The 20,480-nt window shown below is 34.2% G+C and overlaps 1 protein-coding gene across 5 annotated transcripts in view; it reads left to right on the forward strand.

Annotated features, from left to right (window-relative positions):
• Nalcn (sodium leak channel, non-selective) overlaps positions 1-20,480 on the forward strand; it is a 305,907-nt gene that overhangs the window by 21,811 nt on the left and 263,616 nt on the right. For 4 of the 5 annotated variants that reach the window (XM_074043034.1, XM_074043036.1, XM_074043032.1 and 1 more), the window contains exons 4-6: positions 10,269-10,352; positions 11,178-11,317; positions 11,405-11,533. In XM_074043034.1, the coding sequence (XP_073899135.1) occupies positions 10,269-10,352; positions 11,178-11,317; positions 11,405-11,533 (353 nt within the window). Of the gene's footprint in view, positions 1-10,268; positions 10,353-10,569; positions 10,657-11,177; positions 11,318-11,404; positions 11,534-20,480 lie in introns of those variants that run through there. The other variant, XM_074043037.1, reaches the window with a different exon arrangement.

Consider the following 20,480-nt stretch of genomic DNA (forward strand, 5'->3'; position numbering starts at 1 on the left):
TTTTAAGTTGTACTGATTTAGGGAGGCAGTCTAATACAGTATAGGTGTGGCCATTAGACTTGCCACATGACAGACTTGACGCAAAGCCTGGCTCTTATTTATTGGTTGTATCAGAATCTCTCAAGTCAAGAAATTTGGGGAGGAAAGTGTTTCATTCTGTACAACGGTTTTGATACATTAAAAGTGATCCATAGTGCATAGTTATCAGTGTGGGTTTTGTTACTTTGACTAGAGTTTCTTTTGCTTAGGTGGCTAGTATTATTCTTTGTTTGTTTTGCTCCCCTTTGTTTTAGGCTAACCAAGTGAATCACTTAATTTGTTGGTAATTTTTTAAAAGATCTTATTTATTTATTCAAATTCAAATGTTGCTTTTGTGTTACTTTTTTGCCTTGTGGGTATAAAACGTTGCTGCTGAAAATGTGTTTTTTCATCATATATAATGCTTTGTGTACTGTTCTTAATAGAGAGTGGTTATAGGTCAGTGTATTGCAGTGTTCATTTTTAATGTTTTATTAAGGAGTTTTTGAAGTTTAAACAATTAGAATGGTAATGACTCCCAACTTTAACAATGATCAACATTTGGTCAGTTTTGTTTCAATTTGAAGCAAATCTGAGAAACATGTATGAAATAATTCCCTGTGCATTGCTGACTGATAGAATTTTCAGTTTTTTTACATAATCACTATTATTATATGTAGCAAAATTAACAATAATTCCCAATGCAGGATAATATCCAATCCATATTCACACTCCCCCAATTGTCACAAATATTCTTCTTACAGCTGTTTTTAATCAGGACCTAAACAAGGTTCACAAAATGTATTTGGTTATTACATTTTAATGTCTTTTAAAGTCTCTTTAACTCAATTAAGTTTTAGCCCCACACATTCTGTGAAATATTTTTCCATTCCATTTATCCATTGGGATAAATAAGTTGATTTATTGGATATTCTTCATTCTAGACTTGGCTGATTACTTCCTAATAATGTCATTTAATAGTTTTTATAAACTCTATTCTCCAGAAAGTATTTATACTTCTACCAGCAATGTATACTGTTGTCTCTTTCCACATAATCACCATAAAATATGCCAGACAGAAATTCTAATAAGTCTGCCTTTGTATCTTATAGTGCTTTATAGTTTTCATCATATAGACTTTGCACATTTTGTTATAGTTTTGCTTCATTTTTGCCATCTTATGAGATTTTATCTTCAATTATATACTTTAAATTACTATTGTTCTTTTAAATGAAGGATACTAATTTCTACATATTAATATATTCTGAAACTCTACTAAATTTGCTAAATTCTTGTATTACTTATAGCAGTCCATCTGTTCATTCTTTTGCTATTTTGAAATCATATCTGATGCAAATAAAGATAAATTTGTCTTTTTCTCTCCAATTCTTATGACACCAATCCTTTTGACATCTTTAATTGGGTTGGCTAATACAGTTAATAAAATTTTAAATATTGTTAGAGGCTGAATGTCCTCATTTTGCTCCTGGTTTATCTACAGCAAATCTAGTGTGTCCTAATTTAGTAATTTAAAGCAGTTGGGCTTGAAATATGTATATGTTGTCAGCTTAAGGAAATAAACATTAGTTCCAATTGTTGAGAGATGTATCATGAATAGTTTCTGAATTTTGTCAAATGATTATTTTTCTCTTCTTGTAAGAAATAGATTTCCCAATATTAAACTATCTTTATATTCCTGGAAGAAACCCCACGAGGTCACGATACATTTTTATTCTGTTTTAATATGCTATTTCATTAGATTTTATATTACTTTCCTTATTTTAAATCATGTCAAATCTTTGTCAGACTTTGATAATTCTGTTCTCTCCTCTGTGTGTGTGTGTGTGTGTGTGTGTGTGTGTGTGGTGTGTGTGTTGTATGTGTGGTGTGTGTGTGTGTGTGTGTGTGTGTGTATGTGTGTGAAGGAACTTCTATGTTCCAAAATAGTCTGAGTACTCATAAAATTTTGTAACTCTAAGATTTCAGTATAACCCCCCCAAGGAACCATCTGGTTCTGTGCTTCTTTCATATGCTCTTTCTGCAACATTTCTTATCTCTTCTATGGAAATCAATGTTTATACTTGCCTGATTTATTGGGGTCTGCTTGTTGGAGTACATTTTCTCAGAATATTACTCATTACTTATTTTGTTTAATTTTTAAAATAAGATTGCTTAAAATAATTAATTTCCTCAGTTTCACTTGTATTTTATCCTAATTGTGTGTTTTTTTGTTATTTTGACTAGAGTTTCTTTTGGTTAGGTAGCTAATACTATTTTTGTTTGTTTTGTTCCACTTTAGGTTAGGTTTACTTAATTTTCTAATTTTTTTAAAAGATCTTATTTATTTATTCAAATTCAAATGTTGCTTTTATGCTACTCTTTTTTCCTTTCCTCGTGGTTATAAAATGTTGCTGCTAAAATGTGTTTTTCTTCTAAGTGATTTGATATTTTCTCTTGAGTACTTTATTGGTAAAGTCAGTAGTTCTATGAGACTATGTCTTTCTGTTGAATTTTAGGGACATAGATTACTAAGTATATTACATTATTTTATTCCATACTGTATTGCTCTTCTGGATTCCTTTTATATTTGAATTGCACCAGGACCGACGTCTCCACATTTCATTCCCATCCTTTTCTTTGTATGTGGTTTCTTTCATTTTTATCTCCATTCTGGTTCCTCCTTATATTCACCAATCCATCTTTAACCCTGTGCTCCTTTGAGCTTACTCTTCTTTCTAAAATGCTCATTCGATTTATTTTAAAATTATTTTGTGAACATCTTTCTGATTTTTTCAATATGCTGTTATTGAGACATCATTTCTGTGTTTCCCTGTTTCTAGTTTTTTAGTACTTTTATATCTTTTGTTTTCTTCATTTCTTGTTGTTCTTTTGTTATATTCTAGTATAATTTTAATTATGTTCTAATATTATTTTTATCTGCTTTGTGATTTTTTTATTTGTTTTTGGTTTTATGCATCATCTGAATCATTTTAATCTGCAATATTTTGTAAAGGATGGGTCATAATCCTTTTGTCTGTTTTGATCATAACCCTTTGTAATTCCTGTGGCTACTCATATGAAGTGGAAATTCCTCCTACCGTGTAGGTGGAGTGGCTTCTACAGATGTCCAGTGGGAGGGGCCTGTTCAGTGTTGTTACATAACATAAAACTTATGATTTGTCTGTTGTACGCCCTGCTTTAGTAGACATTTCTCCTTAGTTTTGTAGATTGCTGAGTTATGGTCTAAAATTTGGCCATTTATTCTCACATTCCCTTTCTGGGTTTTCTACTTAGTAGTCTACTAGTTAGTTTGTATTAGTAATTTCTGTGTTTTGGAATTCTGTTGGTTCATGGGAGGGGTGAGCACCCATGATTGCCTCCATGAATGGATTTCAAGATAATTGAAAATTAGTCTGGGTCTTCCACAAAGTTGTTTATACCAATTTTTCTAAACATTAGGTTTATATGAGAATTATTCAGAGAATTGGTGGCTATCTCCGGAGTCTATCATGGAGAGAAAAGTTGATCTTGGGAGAGTGCTAAAGTGTCTTTTATTCAATTATAAGTTTACTCTGCTGGGCATTGCCTAGTCTTGTTTGCATTCTGTGATCTACTAGAGGGTTCTGGATGATGACCCTGTCATGTGTATATAGTGGGGCCAAGAAAGTCTCTGCCAATGCACTGAAAGAGCTAAATTTTCTGGCTGGAGCACTTTGTGATTCAAATTACCATATGCTGCTTCTCTTCAACTTGACTGAAACAAATATAAAATAACTTCCTGAAATAAGACTTTTGTTTTTTAGTTATTTAACAAATTAAGACATGTGTTTCACATCACAAAAATTACAGTGGGCAACATTCTAATTGTCACAGTCTAAGGATAAGAAGAAGAGGCAGGTGTGATACATAAATTATATATTCACACCGAGTACACAAAGCACTGAATAAACAGAAGTTATAATCACTTAAATATTGAAGCTGTGATGAGCTATTTACTAAAAATGAAAATTACTTTTCTTATTTTTTGATTTATATAATTGAAATATGATATGGTTTTTCTGCTTTTTATTCAGGATTATTGTAGTAAATACAAACGTAGAGCAGATTTTAGTCATATGCATTGTTAACATTATCCTTAAGTAGTCATAACAACCTCCTACCACACAAAACTGGTATTCAGCTGATGTATTAGTTTAATATGATTCAATTTGAAGCCCAGTTATTCTAAATCAGGCTTTAAGCATATCATGTCATTGAATTTTCACTTTCATGGCATCTCTGATTATTAAACTGTGACAACTAAACCAAGAGGTGCAAACTGTCATTTCCTTGATGTAAAAGTCAAGTCACAACCCTATCATTTTATACCACACATTTCTCCAAACACACATACCTAAGAGTAATTGGGCTTAGTATTATGTTCCTGTATTTAAAATTTAAACTTTTAATCAAGCTTAGTTTTAGCAAAATGCACACTACGTTTATGTTGGTAATTTAAAATTTACTGCTTTGCAGTTTTGTATTTATTTTGCATAATTTTATAGTTAAATGAGAAACATGGACATGTCATAGGGACTTAAGTTACATCATAATAAAAGAACATCCATCCTTAGAGGGACTATTTGATACTTCATGGAAGACCTATATTGCCCAATCAGCAATAGTCCAAAAGGAGAACATGGACCTGCATTGCACACTGTTCTTTGGTAGGATTCATGAAGGACTTAATGTTTTTGCTAGCACACAGAGGGTTGCATTAAGGTGGTTCTTCTAATTTCACAGTGATTTGAGGACAAATACTTTTACAAATACAAACTGAAAATCTTAGCAGGGAGACCAGCTCATGAGAGACAGATCTTCAATGTTTTGTCGAAGTGCAAGAATAGTGGTTAAAGCTAGAAGGAAGCAAGGAGGGTGGGAGAAAGACGGAGGGAGGGAGGAAAAGAAACATTTGTTCATCTGCTTGGAATATCAGAGGAGTCCAGAAGAAAGAAGAAGCAGAAGCAAAGTCTTGATGGATGAGAAAGTGTGGTGTATGGCAGGGAGTACATGGTAAGGGAGGGATGAAAGCATTTCACAGAGGAAAGGAAGCCTCTGGGGCACACCGACATGGTACAGCCTGGTACTGTGGAGAGCTGTAAGGATCAGAAGTGGCAGCTCCACCACGCTCAAGCAGCAGCTGGAAGGGATTTGTAAAGGAGGCCTACATGCCTCTTGTAGGGCCTGGCATTCCCTGTGAGTGCCAGCTTCATTCTGTGGTCAGTGAAGAAGCATAGGGGATCTTAATCCACCAGTGACAGGATCTGATTTGTGTTTGAGAAGTTCACTCTGGAGGCAGAATGTTTGATGCTCTGCTGGAGGGAGAAATTAAAGAGGAAACCCTTCTGGCAAGAACTGTCTTTAAAAAATTTTGTTACTAGAATATATTTGTTTTAAGGCTTCTCTATATTTTATGTTTCTTGTGTATGAAGGCATCTGCTAATTGATTCCCATTCACCAATAATTTATTTTTAATTATCTCCCTCTCTAATTCTTCTACCTAGACTCATTCTGGCTCATCAAATCCCCAGATAAATAGAAACCATTTGGATGATATATATTTGTGTTGCTATAGAGCATCCCATATATTGCAGACTGTGACTTCTTCAAACAGTTCTCAGTTGTATATTTTTCATCTAGCAATAGACCTAGGTAAAAGTAACATGCATCCTTTGAGCACTGTTGAAGTAATAAATAATAATGCTAAAACAAGTGACAGATGGGTCCCTGGAAGTCAGGATGATAAATCATACACTCATGAAGCTACCAGTGCATTTAATTTTGTGGCTGCAAAATATATCCTTATAAATGTATTTGATTTCTCTGCTCATTAAACACCTGCAAGGCATTTTTAGTTACTTTGTTACACTGGATAGTTGATTGGCAGCCTTCAACTATTTACCTTGGTAGAAATTGACAGACAGGTCTTAAATAACTTATTTCTCGGCCAGTAGCTCAAACGTTCTCTGCCCTCCATTTTTGTTGATGCTATAAACAAATTAAACCCTTCCTTTCATGTTTAAGGTGTTAAATTGTCTCAAGTACTACTAGACATTCATGTATGTTAGGTTCTGGTTACACATTTTTAGAAGTGGGGCAAGGGACTGTTTACTACTGTAATTATAACTAAGACACTAATGCCCACAGGATTGTAAAGGATTTTCATCATAACAACTTTTAACCAATTATGGTAAAGTCTTTGAAAGAGAAAATTGAAAAAAAGATGGTTTGCTAGATTTGTTAGACATAAAATGTAATCTGAGGTTATATTTCATACTGCCAGCTGTCAAAGTCTGCATTATATATTAAAAGTATTTTGAACTTATAAAAGCTTACCAATTGTTGATAATGATTCATAAAATGTTAATTTTAATTCATACCAATTTGATTCTACTTATAATTTCCTTGAACTGCAAAAAAATATGTAAGCCTTAGCACTTTTCTCCCTTCTGCTTATTCAAACAGTGTTAGTTGAGGATATAACAAAAAGCCATCCCATAATATCATTTTCAGTCTTTCATGATCACACAGAAGGAGTTGCACCATTGTGATATTACCTTGAAAAGTATAAAGAACATCTTCCTCTCTTTGCCAGAAGGGAATCATTGGTTTCAAGAAGCAATATTAATAGTTTTAGTGGATAGATGGATGCATCCATGAAGCATATAAATTGACTTTTTATATACACTGTAATCTATATAAACCCTCAGTCTAATACATCTGACCACTTATCTCATATCTGCTATGTGTCACACACTGTGCTCTAGGCTCAGAATTATCTGGTTTAAAGTCTCCAGGTGCCACTTATCCTCAAAACAAACTCAGGAAACATTAACTGTAGGGGATAAACTTTTAAAATATAATATGCAAGAATACATTCATAGAAGATTTAAGTATGTAACTCAGAGTTCACCATCAGATCCAATGCCAACATATAACTTCATGAGGCAACCAGTAGGGGTTACTAAAGACCATTTTGTGAGTAACAACATATGAGCATTATTCATTCACAAAAACTGAGTGATTGGTGGTGTATGATGTGTGAATTAAGAAGATGACCAGAACAAGCTGTAGTTAGATCAGAGTGGGGAGGGAAAGGTTGGTCCAGCTTGGGAAGAATATTTTAGGAAAATAGAAAATAATGAAGAACAGAGAACACCAGGAGCAAAAGGTAAAAAAAAATAAAATGATATTGATCATAGGGCACTAAAACATTGCCTAGTAAAGGTATTCATGAATATGAATACCCTTGGAAAGATGAACCCAAAAATAATATGTAAAATTTATGCCCAGGGGATTATTTTCATATTTACCCAGAAAGTAAAAATGAAGCCAGTTCTAGTAGACTAGTAATATGCACTGTAGCATCTAACGTGCAGAGGGTTTGTGAGTGACAGGTAAATGCTACCACGGATCTCTGAAAAGTTGATAGCAGAAAACATTCCAATAATACAACTGACATTACTTATCAATTAAAATAGTTTCTCTGTTATATAATGGAAGTTTTCTTAAGCCGGTTTCACAATATGAGTCATTTGAATTGAAAATAAGTCTTTATACTTTTGTGATCACAACCAGTACCTCTAAACCAATTTACATAGTAAAAGTAAAAAGTTTACATGGTAAACTTTTACATAGTTCAAAATATAGTGAGTAAAAGCCTCACAACATCAACTTCCTTAGTAAACAAATTTATATCATAAATAAGAAATAAAAATGCAGCCATATCTATTATTGATAACTGTACATTCTAAATTTATGAGGCCCAAATTTTTAATTTGACTTTATTTTTGTCAGCTGATGATGTAATTTTATTAGGGTTAAAATGTCACCTTTTAAAAATTTTAATTCAAGACATTTATTTTTAAACCTTTAAAATTAAGCATTAGTTAAAAAACACACAGATGAGTTCTGAAAATATGTCTTTCTTACAGCTTAGGCTTCTAGACACCCAGTTCCACTCCCATAGACTGGTCACTGCTTACATTTTAATACATTTTAAATAGTTACATTTAAATAATCCCCACTATGGTGATAAACTTATCCTGTTATCTTGCTGAATTTAACTCATTACAAAAGCAAATGATGAATGTTGAAAAAGGCTAACCATACTGATGCTACATTAAACATTTTTAATGACAGAAAGAAATAAAATATTAAAACTTTTGGAAAATACCATATGAACTCATCCTATTTGGGTGCCTTATGTACCCAATGGTCTATGATTATATTTTTCCTGCCTAATACTGAATAGTTTTTCTGATTTTAAATAGTTCTCTGCTGAGTCCCCTAAAATTTCAATTTTCATTTTGGAGATTTGTTGCATTCTAAAAAACAGTTATAACTATGCATAGTTCTTAAAATAAAAATCAACTGATATTTTCCTTTTTCTTCTTGCCAAGCATACAAGCAGAAGACACACACGTGCTTATTTAAAAATAAATCAATTTTAAAACACACACTTTTATTTTTCTTTGTAACATATATATACAACATAGTGTATTTTTACAGTTTAATCAACTGAAAATGTGAATTACATAATTTTCTCTCCTGAATAACTAGTTCTTGACTATAGACGTGTTCTGTACATTGAGTGGGCGAGGCAGTTCAAAACAGCTTTAAATAATACGTATGGCATAATCTGTTTGTATGTTGATGAAAAGTAGGCTCCGGGAAAATTCAATTTTATCTTGCCTGTATTTAAATTATAATTTATATTTTTCAAAAATTGTGTAATACATCTGATACTTATAAAAGATGCTCTACTGTCCTCAAATTTTCTCACTTAATCTATGCAAATGTGTTTACATGTGCACACATCCTGCAGCATCCTAGGATGCAGATTTTTGTCTTCTTCACACATAAACCACATCATGGCTGTGAAGTGTGGTTTAATAGCCTCATTGTCTTCCTTGTCACGGAGAACCAAGCCTCAGAGTTTCCTTTCAGATATTTCTTTTGTGAATTTTCTCCAATTCATGAGGCACCAGGTTTGGTTGATTGTCTTGCCACTGATAAAATATTTGCCCATTCATTTGGGAACTAGCACTGTTTTCTCTAAACTTTCCGTAAGATTAATCTTTTCATTTTCCTACTATGTTTATAGCTTATTATAAGTCACTCTGCCTTGTGTATTTGACGAAAAATTGTCGTGTTGGTGGGTGGTGGTGGTGGCGGTGGTGGCGTTGGTGGTGCGTGTGTTTGCTAGGCATTCATTATGCATCTCTAGTAAAGTGTGATTATTGAGTTTGTACTGCATATCTGGGTCTGAAATGTGAAGTCATCTGAGATAACCATTCAGTACCTAATCATAGTGTTTTGTGAACAACAGAAGTTGTTTCTAGAAACTTTTCCAGGAACTATGTTGGTAACTATTTTTACTGAAAGTGGAAAGCTGTGGGAATCACTTTACTTTCTCAAGTATCCTGCATCCTATTTTATATTTTATTTGAAATCTTCACATTCAGCTGCACTTTTATTTCTCAGCAGGTTCAGTTAAAGGTGGTAATGATATGTGACCCAATTGAGAACTGAGTTACATGGGTGAGGACAGGTCTAGTGACTTACTAGGACACTCCTCCAATGGTAAAATTTCCTAGTTAAGTCTTCCAATTTTAACCTCACAAAGTTCCCTGCTTTGCAATTTCAAAGGAAAATTCTTCTCTAAAATTATCCTTTGACTTAAATATGCATTCTAATATCAGAATATATTTCCTATTTCAAAAAATGAAAGAACATCTTTTTTTTTCATTTACATATGTAATCCTGATTAAAGTTAAAGGTACTGTGTGTTTCCTTTGCAATTAGGACAAATTTTTTCCACACTTTTATTTAGCTTAAGGTAACTTGCTGGTTAATTTTCCCTCTAGTGGTGCTGGGTCAGGAGTTTTAAAGTCCTTCATGTAGACCACTGTGTGATCTGCTTCTTATAGGAGTTTGAAGGATGGCCTCTGGTCCTTGAGGAGTAGGATTTGTGTGGCTAAGAGAATGAATAGTAATTTAATATTTTAATGAATGTAATGTATCATACTCAAAATTCTGTACCTTCTTTTGTTGCTATAACATCATATAAAATGCTAAAAAGTATTTCATTTGAAAGTCTATTGCATTATGACACAAAAATACTGAGTGCTTTTTTATTGAATTAATGCTTGACTATTTCCTCCACAGATATTTTTATAATATTCATTTTGCCTGAATTTTATTTTTAGGGAGATAGTTCCTATGTGAAAGATCGCTGGTGTGTATTTGATGGATTTATGGTCTTTTGTCTTTGGGTTTCATTGGTGTTACAGGTAATTAAATATTTTTCTATCATAAAGGGGTATTTTCCAAAAAGGGCAGTCTTTTGTATTGAGTGTTTAAATAGAAACATTTTTTGGGTTTTTAGGGTTTATTTTTTATTAAAGAAAATATCAAATGTGATTGTGTAATTTCTTGCATTGCTTATTTTGATGTTTATTGATAGAAAAGTCTAACATTTTAATTGTTATTAGTCTTATTTGTGAATTTTTTCAGAAATTAAAGTCAATGCTAAAGGAAATTATTTCTGCTTAAATGAGTATAAAAATACAGTCATTGAGATGAAGAAAAAGCTGGGTGAGATTTCTGTATTTGTAAAATCAAAAATTGAATTTAAAAATTAAAATTCTAGTCTCTTTCTGACTAAGACCTATTAAAAACAGTATGGCTGAAGTTGTGACTCAAGCAGTAGAGCACCTGTCTAGCAAACGTGATGTACTGAGTTCAACCTCAGTGCTGCCAAAGAGAACAAAGAACAGATAAGTGAATTAATATTGTGATATGTATTGATCAACATAAAACACTACGTTGCAAATACAAATGCTTTATTATAAAAAATAAGATACATTAAAAAGGCTTAAAAGAGGGCTTTTATTGGAAAATAGTAGAATTCGGTTCTTTGTACACTTTCAGGCGAAATTTTATATTTAACTTAACTGAAGTATTTGTTTCTCTTAAGATAACTGCAGCCTCAAAGTGTACCCAAAAATTGATTTTGGTGGGAAATAGCATGGGGCTAAATTGAAGGTCCAGGGGACTTTGGCCATTATCTCTATATTCCATGGCTTTAAGCTTGCTCTGCATCTCTTCATGTATAGGTGTTTGAAATTGCTGACATAGTTGATCAGATGTCACCATGGGGCATGCTTAGGATACCAAGGCCACTCATTATGATCCGAGCATTCCGTATTTATTTCCGATTTGAACTGCCACGGACCAGAATTACAAATATTTTAAAGTAAGTATTGCTTGTTACATAAACCAAGGGGGAAAGTATGCAATTTTTCGTAAGTTTCATCTATTTTGCCTCCATTTTTCCCCTTAGGCGATCAGGAGAACAAATATGGAGTGTTTCAATTTTCCTACTTTTCTTTCTACTTCTTTATGGAATTTTAGGAGTTCAGATGTTTGGAACATTTACCTATCACTGTGTAGTGAATGACACAAAACCAGGGTAAGTTTCTCTATTAGTTGCATTTTGATGTAGATGATTAACAAGGACATTTTTGCAACTTTAGTGAGAAAAATCTGTATCAAAAAATTGTGAACAGTGTGTCTATGCTCTGTAACTCTGTATTGGTCGATTCTTGTACATTATTTTGTCTGATTTTTAAAGCCCAATATTCAGGACAAACCAGTTGGAAAATGTAACCTAATGGGAAAGTAGGTAAAGCAAATGCAAAGTTTGTGTGTAGGAATCTTCCAGTGTGGCCACATGGGTGTGTGCTAACAATGCTGACAATGGTATGGGCTGCATGTTAGGAAAAGCCCTCATTTTTACACTCAGTAACTGCGTGACCTCAGCCCCCTATCCAGTTAGTTCATGACATCAGAGCTAGATAAAACACTACTGTTGGTAGTATTCATGTGTTGTTGGATTGGTGGGTAAGATATAATAAGCTCTTTAATTATGTGTTAGATACTGTGCAGGCAGAGCTCATGTCTCTCTTGACTAATCATGCTAATAAACAGCCCAAATAGCAGAGTGATGGGAGGAGAGAGCAGAGTAGATTATTGATCTCTGGACATACATGACCCAGAAGTGTCCATTAGGTGTTGACTGGGTATAAAAATTTGGGTATCAGAAGTGCAACAGATATGGGACTGTCACATTCTAATTCAGCAGACATTGAGGTAGTGAAATTGATTTTATACCTTGTATTCAGATTTGAGCAGATATTGATATGTTTACAAATGAAGAATTCATCTGTAAATTATAGAAAGAAAATCTTCAATTCACATCATAGACAGAAAATTTACAATACTTAATTAAATTTGAAAGATGATTACAAGTAGTCATTTATCAGTTTTTAATGTATTGATTTCCATTGACAAACAAATTGGGTACATAAAGATGACTGAGTTTGAAAACTGTTTCTTGCACTTGGGAGGGATATTTTTTCCATAAGGTATATGTACTTGTATATGTGAAAAGTAGACAAACCATAGGAAAGTGAATTATCTGGTGAGTATATACATCATGATAAACCAGGTCTTCTTTGTATACACTTGTGTAAATGGCCTGGTCCATTTCTCTGGGAAGAGGGAACACTTCCTGGAGTTGGCAGGAAGATTACATGAGGGGATGAACATAAAGACTTAAGAAAGGCGATACACACATAGTAGAGGCACTCATTATGCACTGGTGACTTTATTGCCGTAAAGAGATATGTGGACATATGATGAGATGATATGTGTAAGTGTATCCTCCAAAGAAGAGACACCATGGTGCAAGAAAAGATCAGCAAAACTTCTCTGAACACCTTTAAACTTCTAAGTGTGGAAAAGGAAAGCATCTATGAGTAACTCATGCATATGTTTCTGACTAGTAAATTAATTCTGAGGTCATTTCAAATTTATAATGGCCATTTGATTATTAGTCTCTCCCAGAGAGAAGCTATTAATCCTGCTTCTAACTTATACATACGCAGCCTATGTCTATTATGTAACTTCTAATAAACTCCACAAGGACATAAATTTATTTCATGTGTGTTTTTGGAGCAGGAAGCATATGCGAGATTTTCAGAAAATTTGAATGAACACAGTAAATTGCAAAACTAACAATGTCATTTCATTGGTTAAATGCTTAGCAGGAAAGCATTAGTTATTAGTCAATGTTTTAATTATTTAATCTTTATTTAGTATGTATATGTATGTACATTACATCCACTTAGGAATATAACTTAGGTTCATGTAAGAGTGGGTGGCTTCCATGCCTTTTTTTGTGGTACTAGATTTTGAACTCAGGGCCTACACCTTGAGCCACTCCACCAGCCCTTTTTTTGTGATGGCTTTTTTTGAGATAGGGTTTCATGAACTATTTGCCTGGGCTGGCCTTGAACTGTGATCCTCCTGATCTCTGCTTCTGAGTAGCTAGGATTACAGGCGTAAGCCACTGGTACCCAACTACCATGCCTTTGTTTTTTTGATTCGCATAGCATAATGTTGAAGCAAGCTCATTGTTTTTTTGCAATTTACTATCATTTCTATTTTTGCACCAATTTTGCCTTTAATTTTGCATGAATTATCTACTAAAAATATTTTTAAAAGAGTTGGACATAGTGGATCATGCCTGTAATCCTAGCTACTTGGGAAGTGGGAATCTGGAGGAAAGAACCAAAGGTCAAAGAGCTGGGGACATTGTTCAAGTGGTAGACACCTGCCTAGCAAGCATGAGACCCTCAGTTCCAATCCCAGTACTGCAAAAGAAATTGAAGGAAAATACTACCGTTAGTAAGCCTACCTCCACTCTCCGTTTTTATTCCTCAAAAATAACGTAGGAAAATAATTTTGTTAATAAAAATTTGATTTGAGAGGCATATTGTAATTTCCCCTATTATCCCAACTGTGTAACCATCTTTTCTTTAAGCACTTTATTGAGGTTTTCCTGTCATGTAAAAACCTGTACATATTTAATAGAAACATCTCAAAGGAACTCATTGCTTCTGTCTGTCAGAATTAAATGACTTTTTGTGCTTCCTGTGAAGCAGGGATTGAGGTATATTTCTCATCTAGTGGTCATGGTGGATATCAGCATTTTATAATAAAGGGACTAAGAAGAAAAGTTCTCAGTATTTCCATTAAGTAAGATGCTAGCTGCGGAGTTTCAAGGTGAAAAAGTTATTTTTAATTTCTACATTGCTTAGAGTTATTAATCATAAACATATGCCAAGTTTTGTCCAATGCTTTTACTGCAAATTTTACAATAATTAATAATATGATTTTTCTCCTTCATTCTGTTAATGTGATGAATTACATGAGTGATTCTTAAATATTAAACCAATATTACGTCTCTGGCATACATTTGTGCCATATTCCCCATTATACGTTGCAGTATTTTATTAATGTTGTTGAAAATTATAGAGTGTTTAGTGATGACAAACATTGTACGTAGTTTCCTTGACGTGTCTTTATCAAGTTGTGAAGTCAGGATGACACTTTCCTCATATAACAAGTGGGAACATGTTTCTCTCCTTTGCTTTTTAACAGAGTGGAACTTATATAAGGTTGGTATTCTTTCTATTTTAAATGTTTGATAGAATTCACTGAAGAAGCTCTTTGGCACTGAAGTTTATTTGTGAGAAGATTTTATATTATTAGTTAACATAAAGGGATATTAAGGTTTTTCTTGTCCTGGCTGGATTTATAAATTTTGTTTTTCAAAGAACTTGTCTATTCTTATAGATTCTCAATATTGACATAATGTTTATGAAAATACCTTCTGATGATTCTTTTAATATCTGTAGGATCCGTGGGAATAAACCATTTTTGTTCCTGATGTTAATAATATGTATTTTAAATGTCTTTCTTATTAATTGTATTAATCTTTTTGAGACACACTCATGTACAAGTCTCTTGACTAACTTAATTTTTTTTCCTTTTTTTGCTGGTATTGGGGTTTGAACTCAGGACCTTGTGCTTGCTAGGGAGGTGCTCTCCACTTCAGCCAGGCCCCCAACCTTTTTTGCTCTTTTTAGTTATTTCTCAAAGAGGGTCTCACCTTCATTCCCCAGGCTGGCCTAGACTGCAATCCTATTTATGCTTCCCATGTAGCGGGATGACAGGTGCGTGCCACCATACCATCTTATTCATTAGTGTCAGTGTCAGTGTCAGTGTTCCTATTGGTTGAGACAGGTCTCCCCAACTGCTTGCCTTGTCTGGCATCAAGTTATGATCCTCCCGATCTCCACCTCCTTAGTAGCTACGATTACAGGCACGAACCACTGGACTGGCATTTTTCTCTATCGTTAATCTGTTTTCCCATGTTAATATCTTATCTTTTATATTTCCTTCTTTCTATTTTTTTTCTTATTTTTTAAAATGAAAACATATCAATGTCCTTAAATATTTCTCTTTTCTAATACAATAATTAAAGATATAATTTTCCTTCTAAGTGCTGCTTTAAGCTGTATTTCTAAAATTTTGATATGTGTATTTTTTATTATTACTTAAGTTTTTCCTAATTTTACCTGTGATTCCTTCTTAGAGCCATAGATTATTTAGAAGTTTGTTTTAGAAAGATGGAACTTGTGTGTGTGTGTGTGTGTGTGTGTGTCTGTGTGTGTGTGTGTGTGTTGCTGGGATGGAACCCAGGGCCTCAAGCATACCAGGAAAATATTCTACCACTAGTTAAATCTTCAGTCCCAAAAGACAGGATTTTCTAAAAGTGTTATTATTGGTAAGTATTTTTTTCTGTTGTGATCAGAAAATAGTGCTGTAAAATTTCAACCTCTTGAAATTAATTAGGAATTATTTTAAGGATCAACATATGGTCTAAATTGGTGACAGTTCCATGAAATTTTTTTTTTATTTTTGTATTTGCAGATAGTCTTTATTTTTATTTTATTTTTTTTTATTCATATGTGCATACAAGGCTTGGGTCATTTCTCCCCCCTGCCCCCACCCCCTCCCTTACCACCCACCCCGCCCCCTCCCTCTCCCCCCCACCCCCTCAATACCCAGCAGAAACTATTTTGCCCTTATTTCTAATTTTGTTGTAGAGAGAGTATAAGCAATAATAGGAAGGAACAAGGGTTTTTGCTGGTTGAGATAAGGATAGCTATACAGGGCATTGACTCACATTGATTTCCTGTGCGTGGGTGTTACCTTCTAGCTTAATTCTTTTTGATCTAACCTTTTCTCTAGTACCTGTTCCCCTTTTCCTATTGGCCTCAGTTGCTATTAAGGTATCTGCTTTAGTTTCTCTGCGTTAAGGGCAACAAATGCTAGCTAATTTTTTAGGGGTCTTACCTATCCTCACCTCTCCCTTGTGTGCTCTCGCTTTTATCATGTGCTCATAGTCCAATCCCATTGTTGTGTTTGCCCTTGATCTAATGTCCACATATGAGGGAGAACATACGATTTTTGGTCTTTTGGGCCAGGCTAACCTCACTCAGAATGATGTTCTCCAATTCCATCCATTTACCAGCAAATGATAACATTTCGTTCTTCTTCATGGCTGCATAAAATTCCATTGTGTATAGATACCACATTTTCTTAATCCATTCGTCAGTGGTGGGGCATCTTGGCTGTTTCCATAACTTGGCTATTGTGAATAGTGCCGCAATAAACATGGGTGTGCAGGTGCCTCTGGAGTAACCTGTGTCACAGTCTTTTGGGTATATCCCCAAGAGTGGTATTGCTGGATCAAATGTTAGATTGATGTCTAGCTTTTTAAGTAGCCTCCAAATTTTTTTCCAGAGTGGTTGTACTAGTTTACATTCCCACCTCCAAGAAAATTTGAAAAGAATGTCCAGTCTGCCATTTTTGAGTGTCATTTTATAAATGCAACCTTATTCAAGTTAACTGTTAGTATTGTTCCAGGTATTTTTAACCTTGTTCAGTTTTTGTTTTTGCCTTGGTCTCAGTAATTGATAGAATTGTTATGCTTTGTAAATATGACAAAAACATTCAATTTCTCTTTTAATGCTATCCACTTTTGCTTTATATAATTTGCAAGTCTCATCAGGTGCATGAATGTAACGTATCACTATGACTTAGTGATGAGCTAACTTTTCATCATTATAAATTTGAAACTTTTTCTGAGTTAGTGTTGGGATATATAGTCTATAAAAAACATGACTTTACATAACTTCCTTTAACAATAACAATTAGATTTTATAACTCTAAAATAATTTATTTTTATTTAATCTGCTTTTATCTTATTGACTAATTGATATTTTCCCACTTTTACTTATAAGTACTTTAGTCCATTCCTGAATTGACAATAAAAGGAAGCACATGACAAATTCTTACTTAGTTTGAAATCATGGGCCACATTATTTTATGCCCACTCTGATGGTGATGGAATTAAACCCAGTGTTAAGGGCTAAAAAGAAGAAGAAACTCAACAGCAAGAGAGTCTGGCACAGTTGGTCAGATGCCTTAATCAGCCACCGTCATTCCACTGTTAAAAACTTGGAGCATTGGGGATTTTTTAATAAGAGAAATGAACAAATCAGTGGCTACCAAATTTATTTTTCCCTCCCCAGTGGTATCCACCTATGGCATTCAGGATGGGAGGCAACTGGAAATCCTATGCATCACTGATGGGAATAGAAAGTGGCACAAATATTTCAAATAACAACTTAGTAATTTTAAAAAATGTTTAGCAGTCACCTACTATGTATCTTATTCGTTCTACTCCAGGTTTAACCCAGAGAAATGAAAACATCTGTCACACTTAACACATAAACATTCATAGCAACTTTATTTGTAATAGTCCAAACTAGTGACACTCCAAATTTCCACCAGTTGGTAAATGGATAAGCAAATTGTGGTAGATATAATCAATACTTTTTTAGCAAGCAAATGGAGTGAGCATTGATATATATGATATCTTAGATGAGACTCAAAAATTATGCTGACTGAGTGATGCCAGATGAGATATAGTACATATTCTGTGATTTCATTTACATACTTATGTGTAATGTTAGAAGCCAGTGATTGCCTGCAGACAAGGGTTGGAGTGGGAGTAAAAGATGATAGAGGGTTGCCAAAAAGTCTTTGGGTTGATTTATATGTTCATGATCTTGATTGTGGTTCTATACATATGTCAAAAGTGATCAAACTGCATTTTAATATGTGCCGTTTATTGTATGTCAATTAGACATGCTGAAACTGTTTAAAATCTTTAATATGAAGTGGAAATCTAACCACTCATCTTGCTAAGTGACTGTCCCAGCACTATTTATTGTACCCCACTATAATAGCCACTTAGTCTGGTACCACAGTTCTCATTTACTAACTCCCTATCTATATGTGGATCTGTTCCTCTGGTCTACACTTTGGTTGGTGTATCTTTTTGACTATCTCCTTCCAATACTATACTTGAACTCTTAAATTACAATGCGGACTTTAGGCATGGAGTCATTTCTAGCTCTTAGCCTTACACAGGCTCAGATCTCTGTCTTCTGTCTCACATGGGCATTGAAACCTAAGCTCTCAGATCCAGGATACACAGTCCCATTCAAACTACCAACACTTAGTACTTCTGTTCCTACTCATGTACTTTCTGTGTGCTCCTGTTTTGACACGTGGAAATGCATTTTTCTTTCTTGTGAGCCTGGATATGCTATTTTAAATGCTTTGAACCAACAGAGTGAGTTGTTTGCAGCAGAAAGAGTTGACTTCAGTGTAGTCCGTCTGGCCAGAACCAGCTCTCTGGCAAAAAAAGACATTAGTCTTTTTTTGTTTCCTTTTTCTTCTTTTTTCTCTTTCTTATTGGCCTGTGAGGTCCTTGAGGATGCAGTGGGAGGTTGGGATATTGTGTTTTGTTCATCTCCTTACATCTAGTACCTGGTGTTCTAACACAGAATTAGTACTTAGTAACTATCTATTAAAGACATAGTTAATAATGTTATATTTATTTAGATAATAAGCATATTATAGTAAATCGATGAAGCAAAGAAAATAAAAACACAGGAAGAAAAGTAAGTCACTAAATGCAGGAAAGGAGAAAAAGTTAAAAAAAATAGAAAAGCATCATTTAAAGCAGAGAAAAACAATGAATCAGTCCAAATATAGGGTAGGAAAATTGTAGGAAGCTATGTGGGTGAGGGAAGAGACAAACTCCAGGAGAAAATCTGTAAGTAGTTTTTGTTTTTTGCTTTTTCAGTGTAGGTAAGCTGTCAGATGTATCTAGATTGTTCCATGAGTGGATATGAAAGTGGAAAAAGATATTGTGTGGGTGGAAACAACAGCTGTGGACATGAAGAACAGAGCAAGCATCTCGGTGGGAAAGCAGCCATCTAAGCACTGCAGGAGTGAAGCGGCTAGCTGAAAGTGAGAATTTATTAAACCAAGTCAGAGTATGAGACTCATGGAACTTGTCGATCCAGCATCAGGTAGAAAACTAAGCTTTAACACAAATTAAATTACAAAGACAAGTAAATGTGGGCTGTAGTTAACATTGACATGTAAGCTATAGCATAAATTGGTAGGAGGCACCATGTGGCTTCTGACCTCACTGCCCTTCATCACATCACTGAGTATCCATGGAGAGCTCCTTGCTATACTCAGAACGAAGAACTAGAAGTCATGGGAAAAGATTCTGAAGGATGTCGTGTATTCTGACTATCAGCTCCACTTACTACAGTGTACTAAATACAGAGTTCAGGTGCTGGTGACACTTCAGTCACTATTAGAGCCATCATAGCCAGGGCAGAATGCCTGTATTTTCTTTTCCTCATATTTACAAAACCTGCCCACCAGCATCACCTACGCACACATTTTGTCTTCGTTTTATATGACTCTTAAGTAAGTTGCTATTGAGAAGAAAATACCGAACTAGCCAATGGTAACTGATAATCACACTTTTCATAGCTTCGATGACTCATTTCAAGAGCTAGTCATTTGTACTGATTTTAATTTTCACTTCAGTATTACTGAGTCTTAAAGTCCCACACATAGGCAGAAAAAATTTAAAAAACTGTCAACAGCATTTTACCATTAGTTTTAGCCCAGACACCAATTTAATTTTATTTTTAGAAACACATAAAATGTCCACGTGTAAAATAAAACACAGAAAGTCTCAACTGGCCAAAAAAAAAAAAATCAACTTTTTTTTGTTTCTTTTTGTAGATTCTAAAAACCAAGTAAAAAATCCTATCATTTGCAACAACATGAACGAAACCACAGGACATTATGTTAAATGAAATAAGCCAGGCACAAAAAGACAAATACTGCATAATATCACTGATGTGTACAAACTAAAAATGTTAACTCATAGAAGTAGCAAACAGAATGGTGTTTACTGAAGGCTTGAGGCTGGCAGGACCCTGAGGAGAAAGTGTACAGAGTTTCAGCTAGACAGGAAGAACAAGTTTTGAGAGCTATTCCATAGCACGTGACTATAGTCAATAATGATGCATATTCAAAGTAAGTTAGAGAATAAATTTCAA

This window comes from Castor canadensis, chromosome 10, assembly GCF_047511655.1.
Source record: "Castor canadensis chromosome 10, mCasCan1.hap1v2, whole genome shotgun sequence".
In the NCBI taxonomy this organism is placed as follows: Eukaryota; Metazoa; Chordata; class Mammalia; order Rodentia; family Castoridae; genus Castor; species Castor canadensis.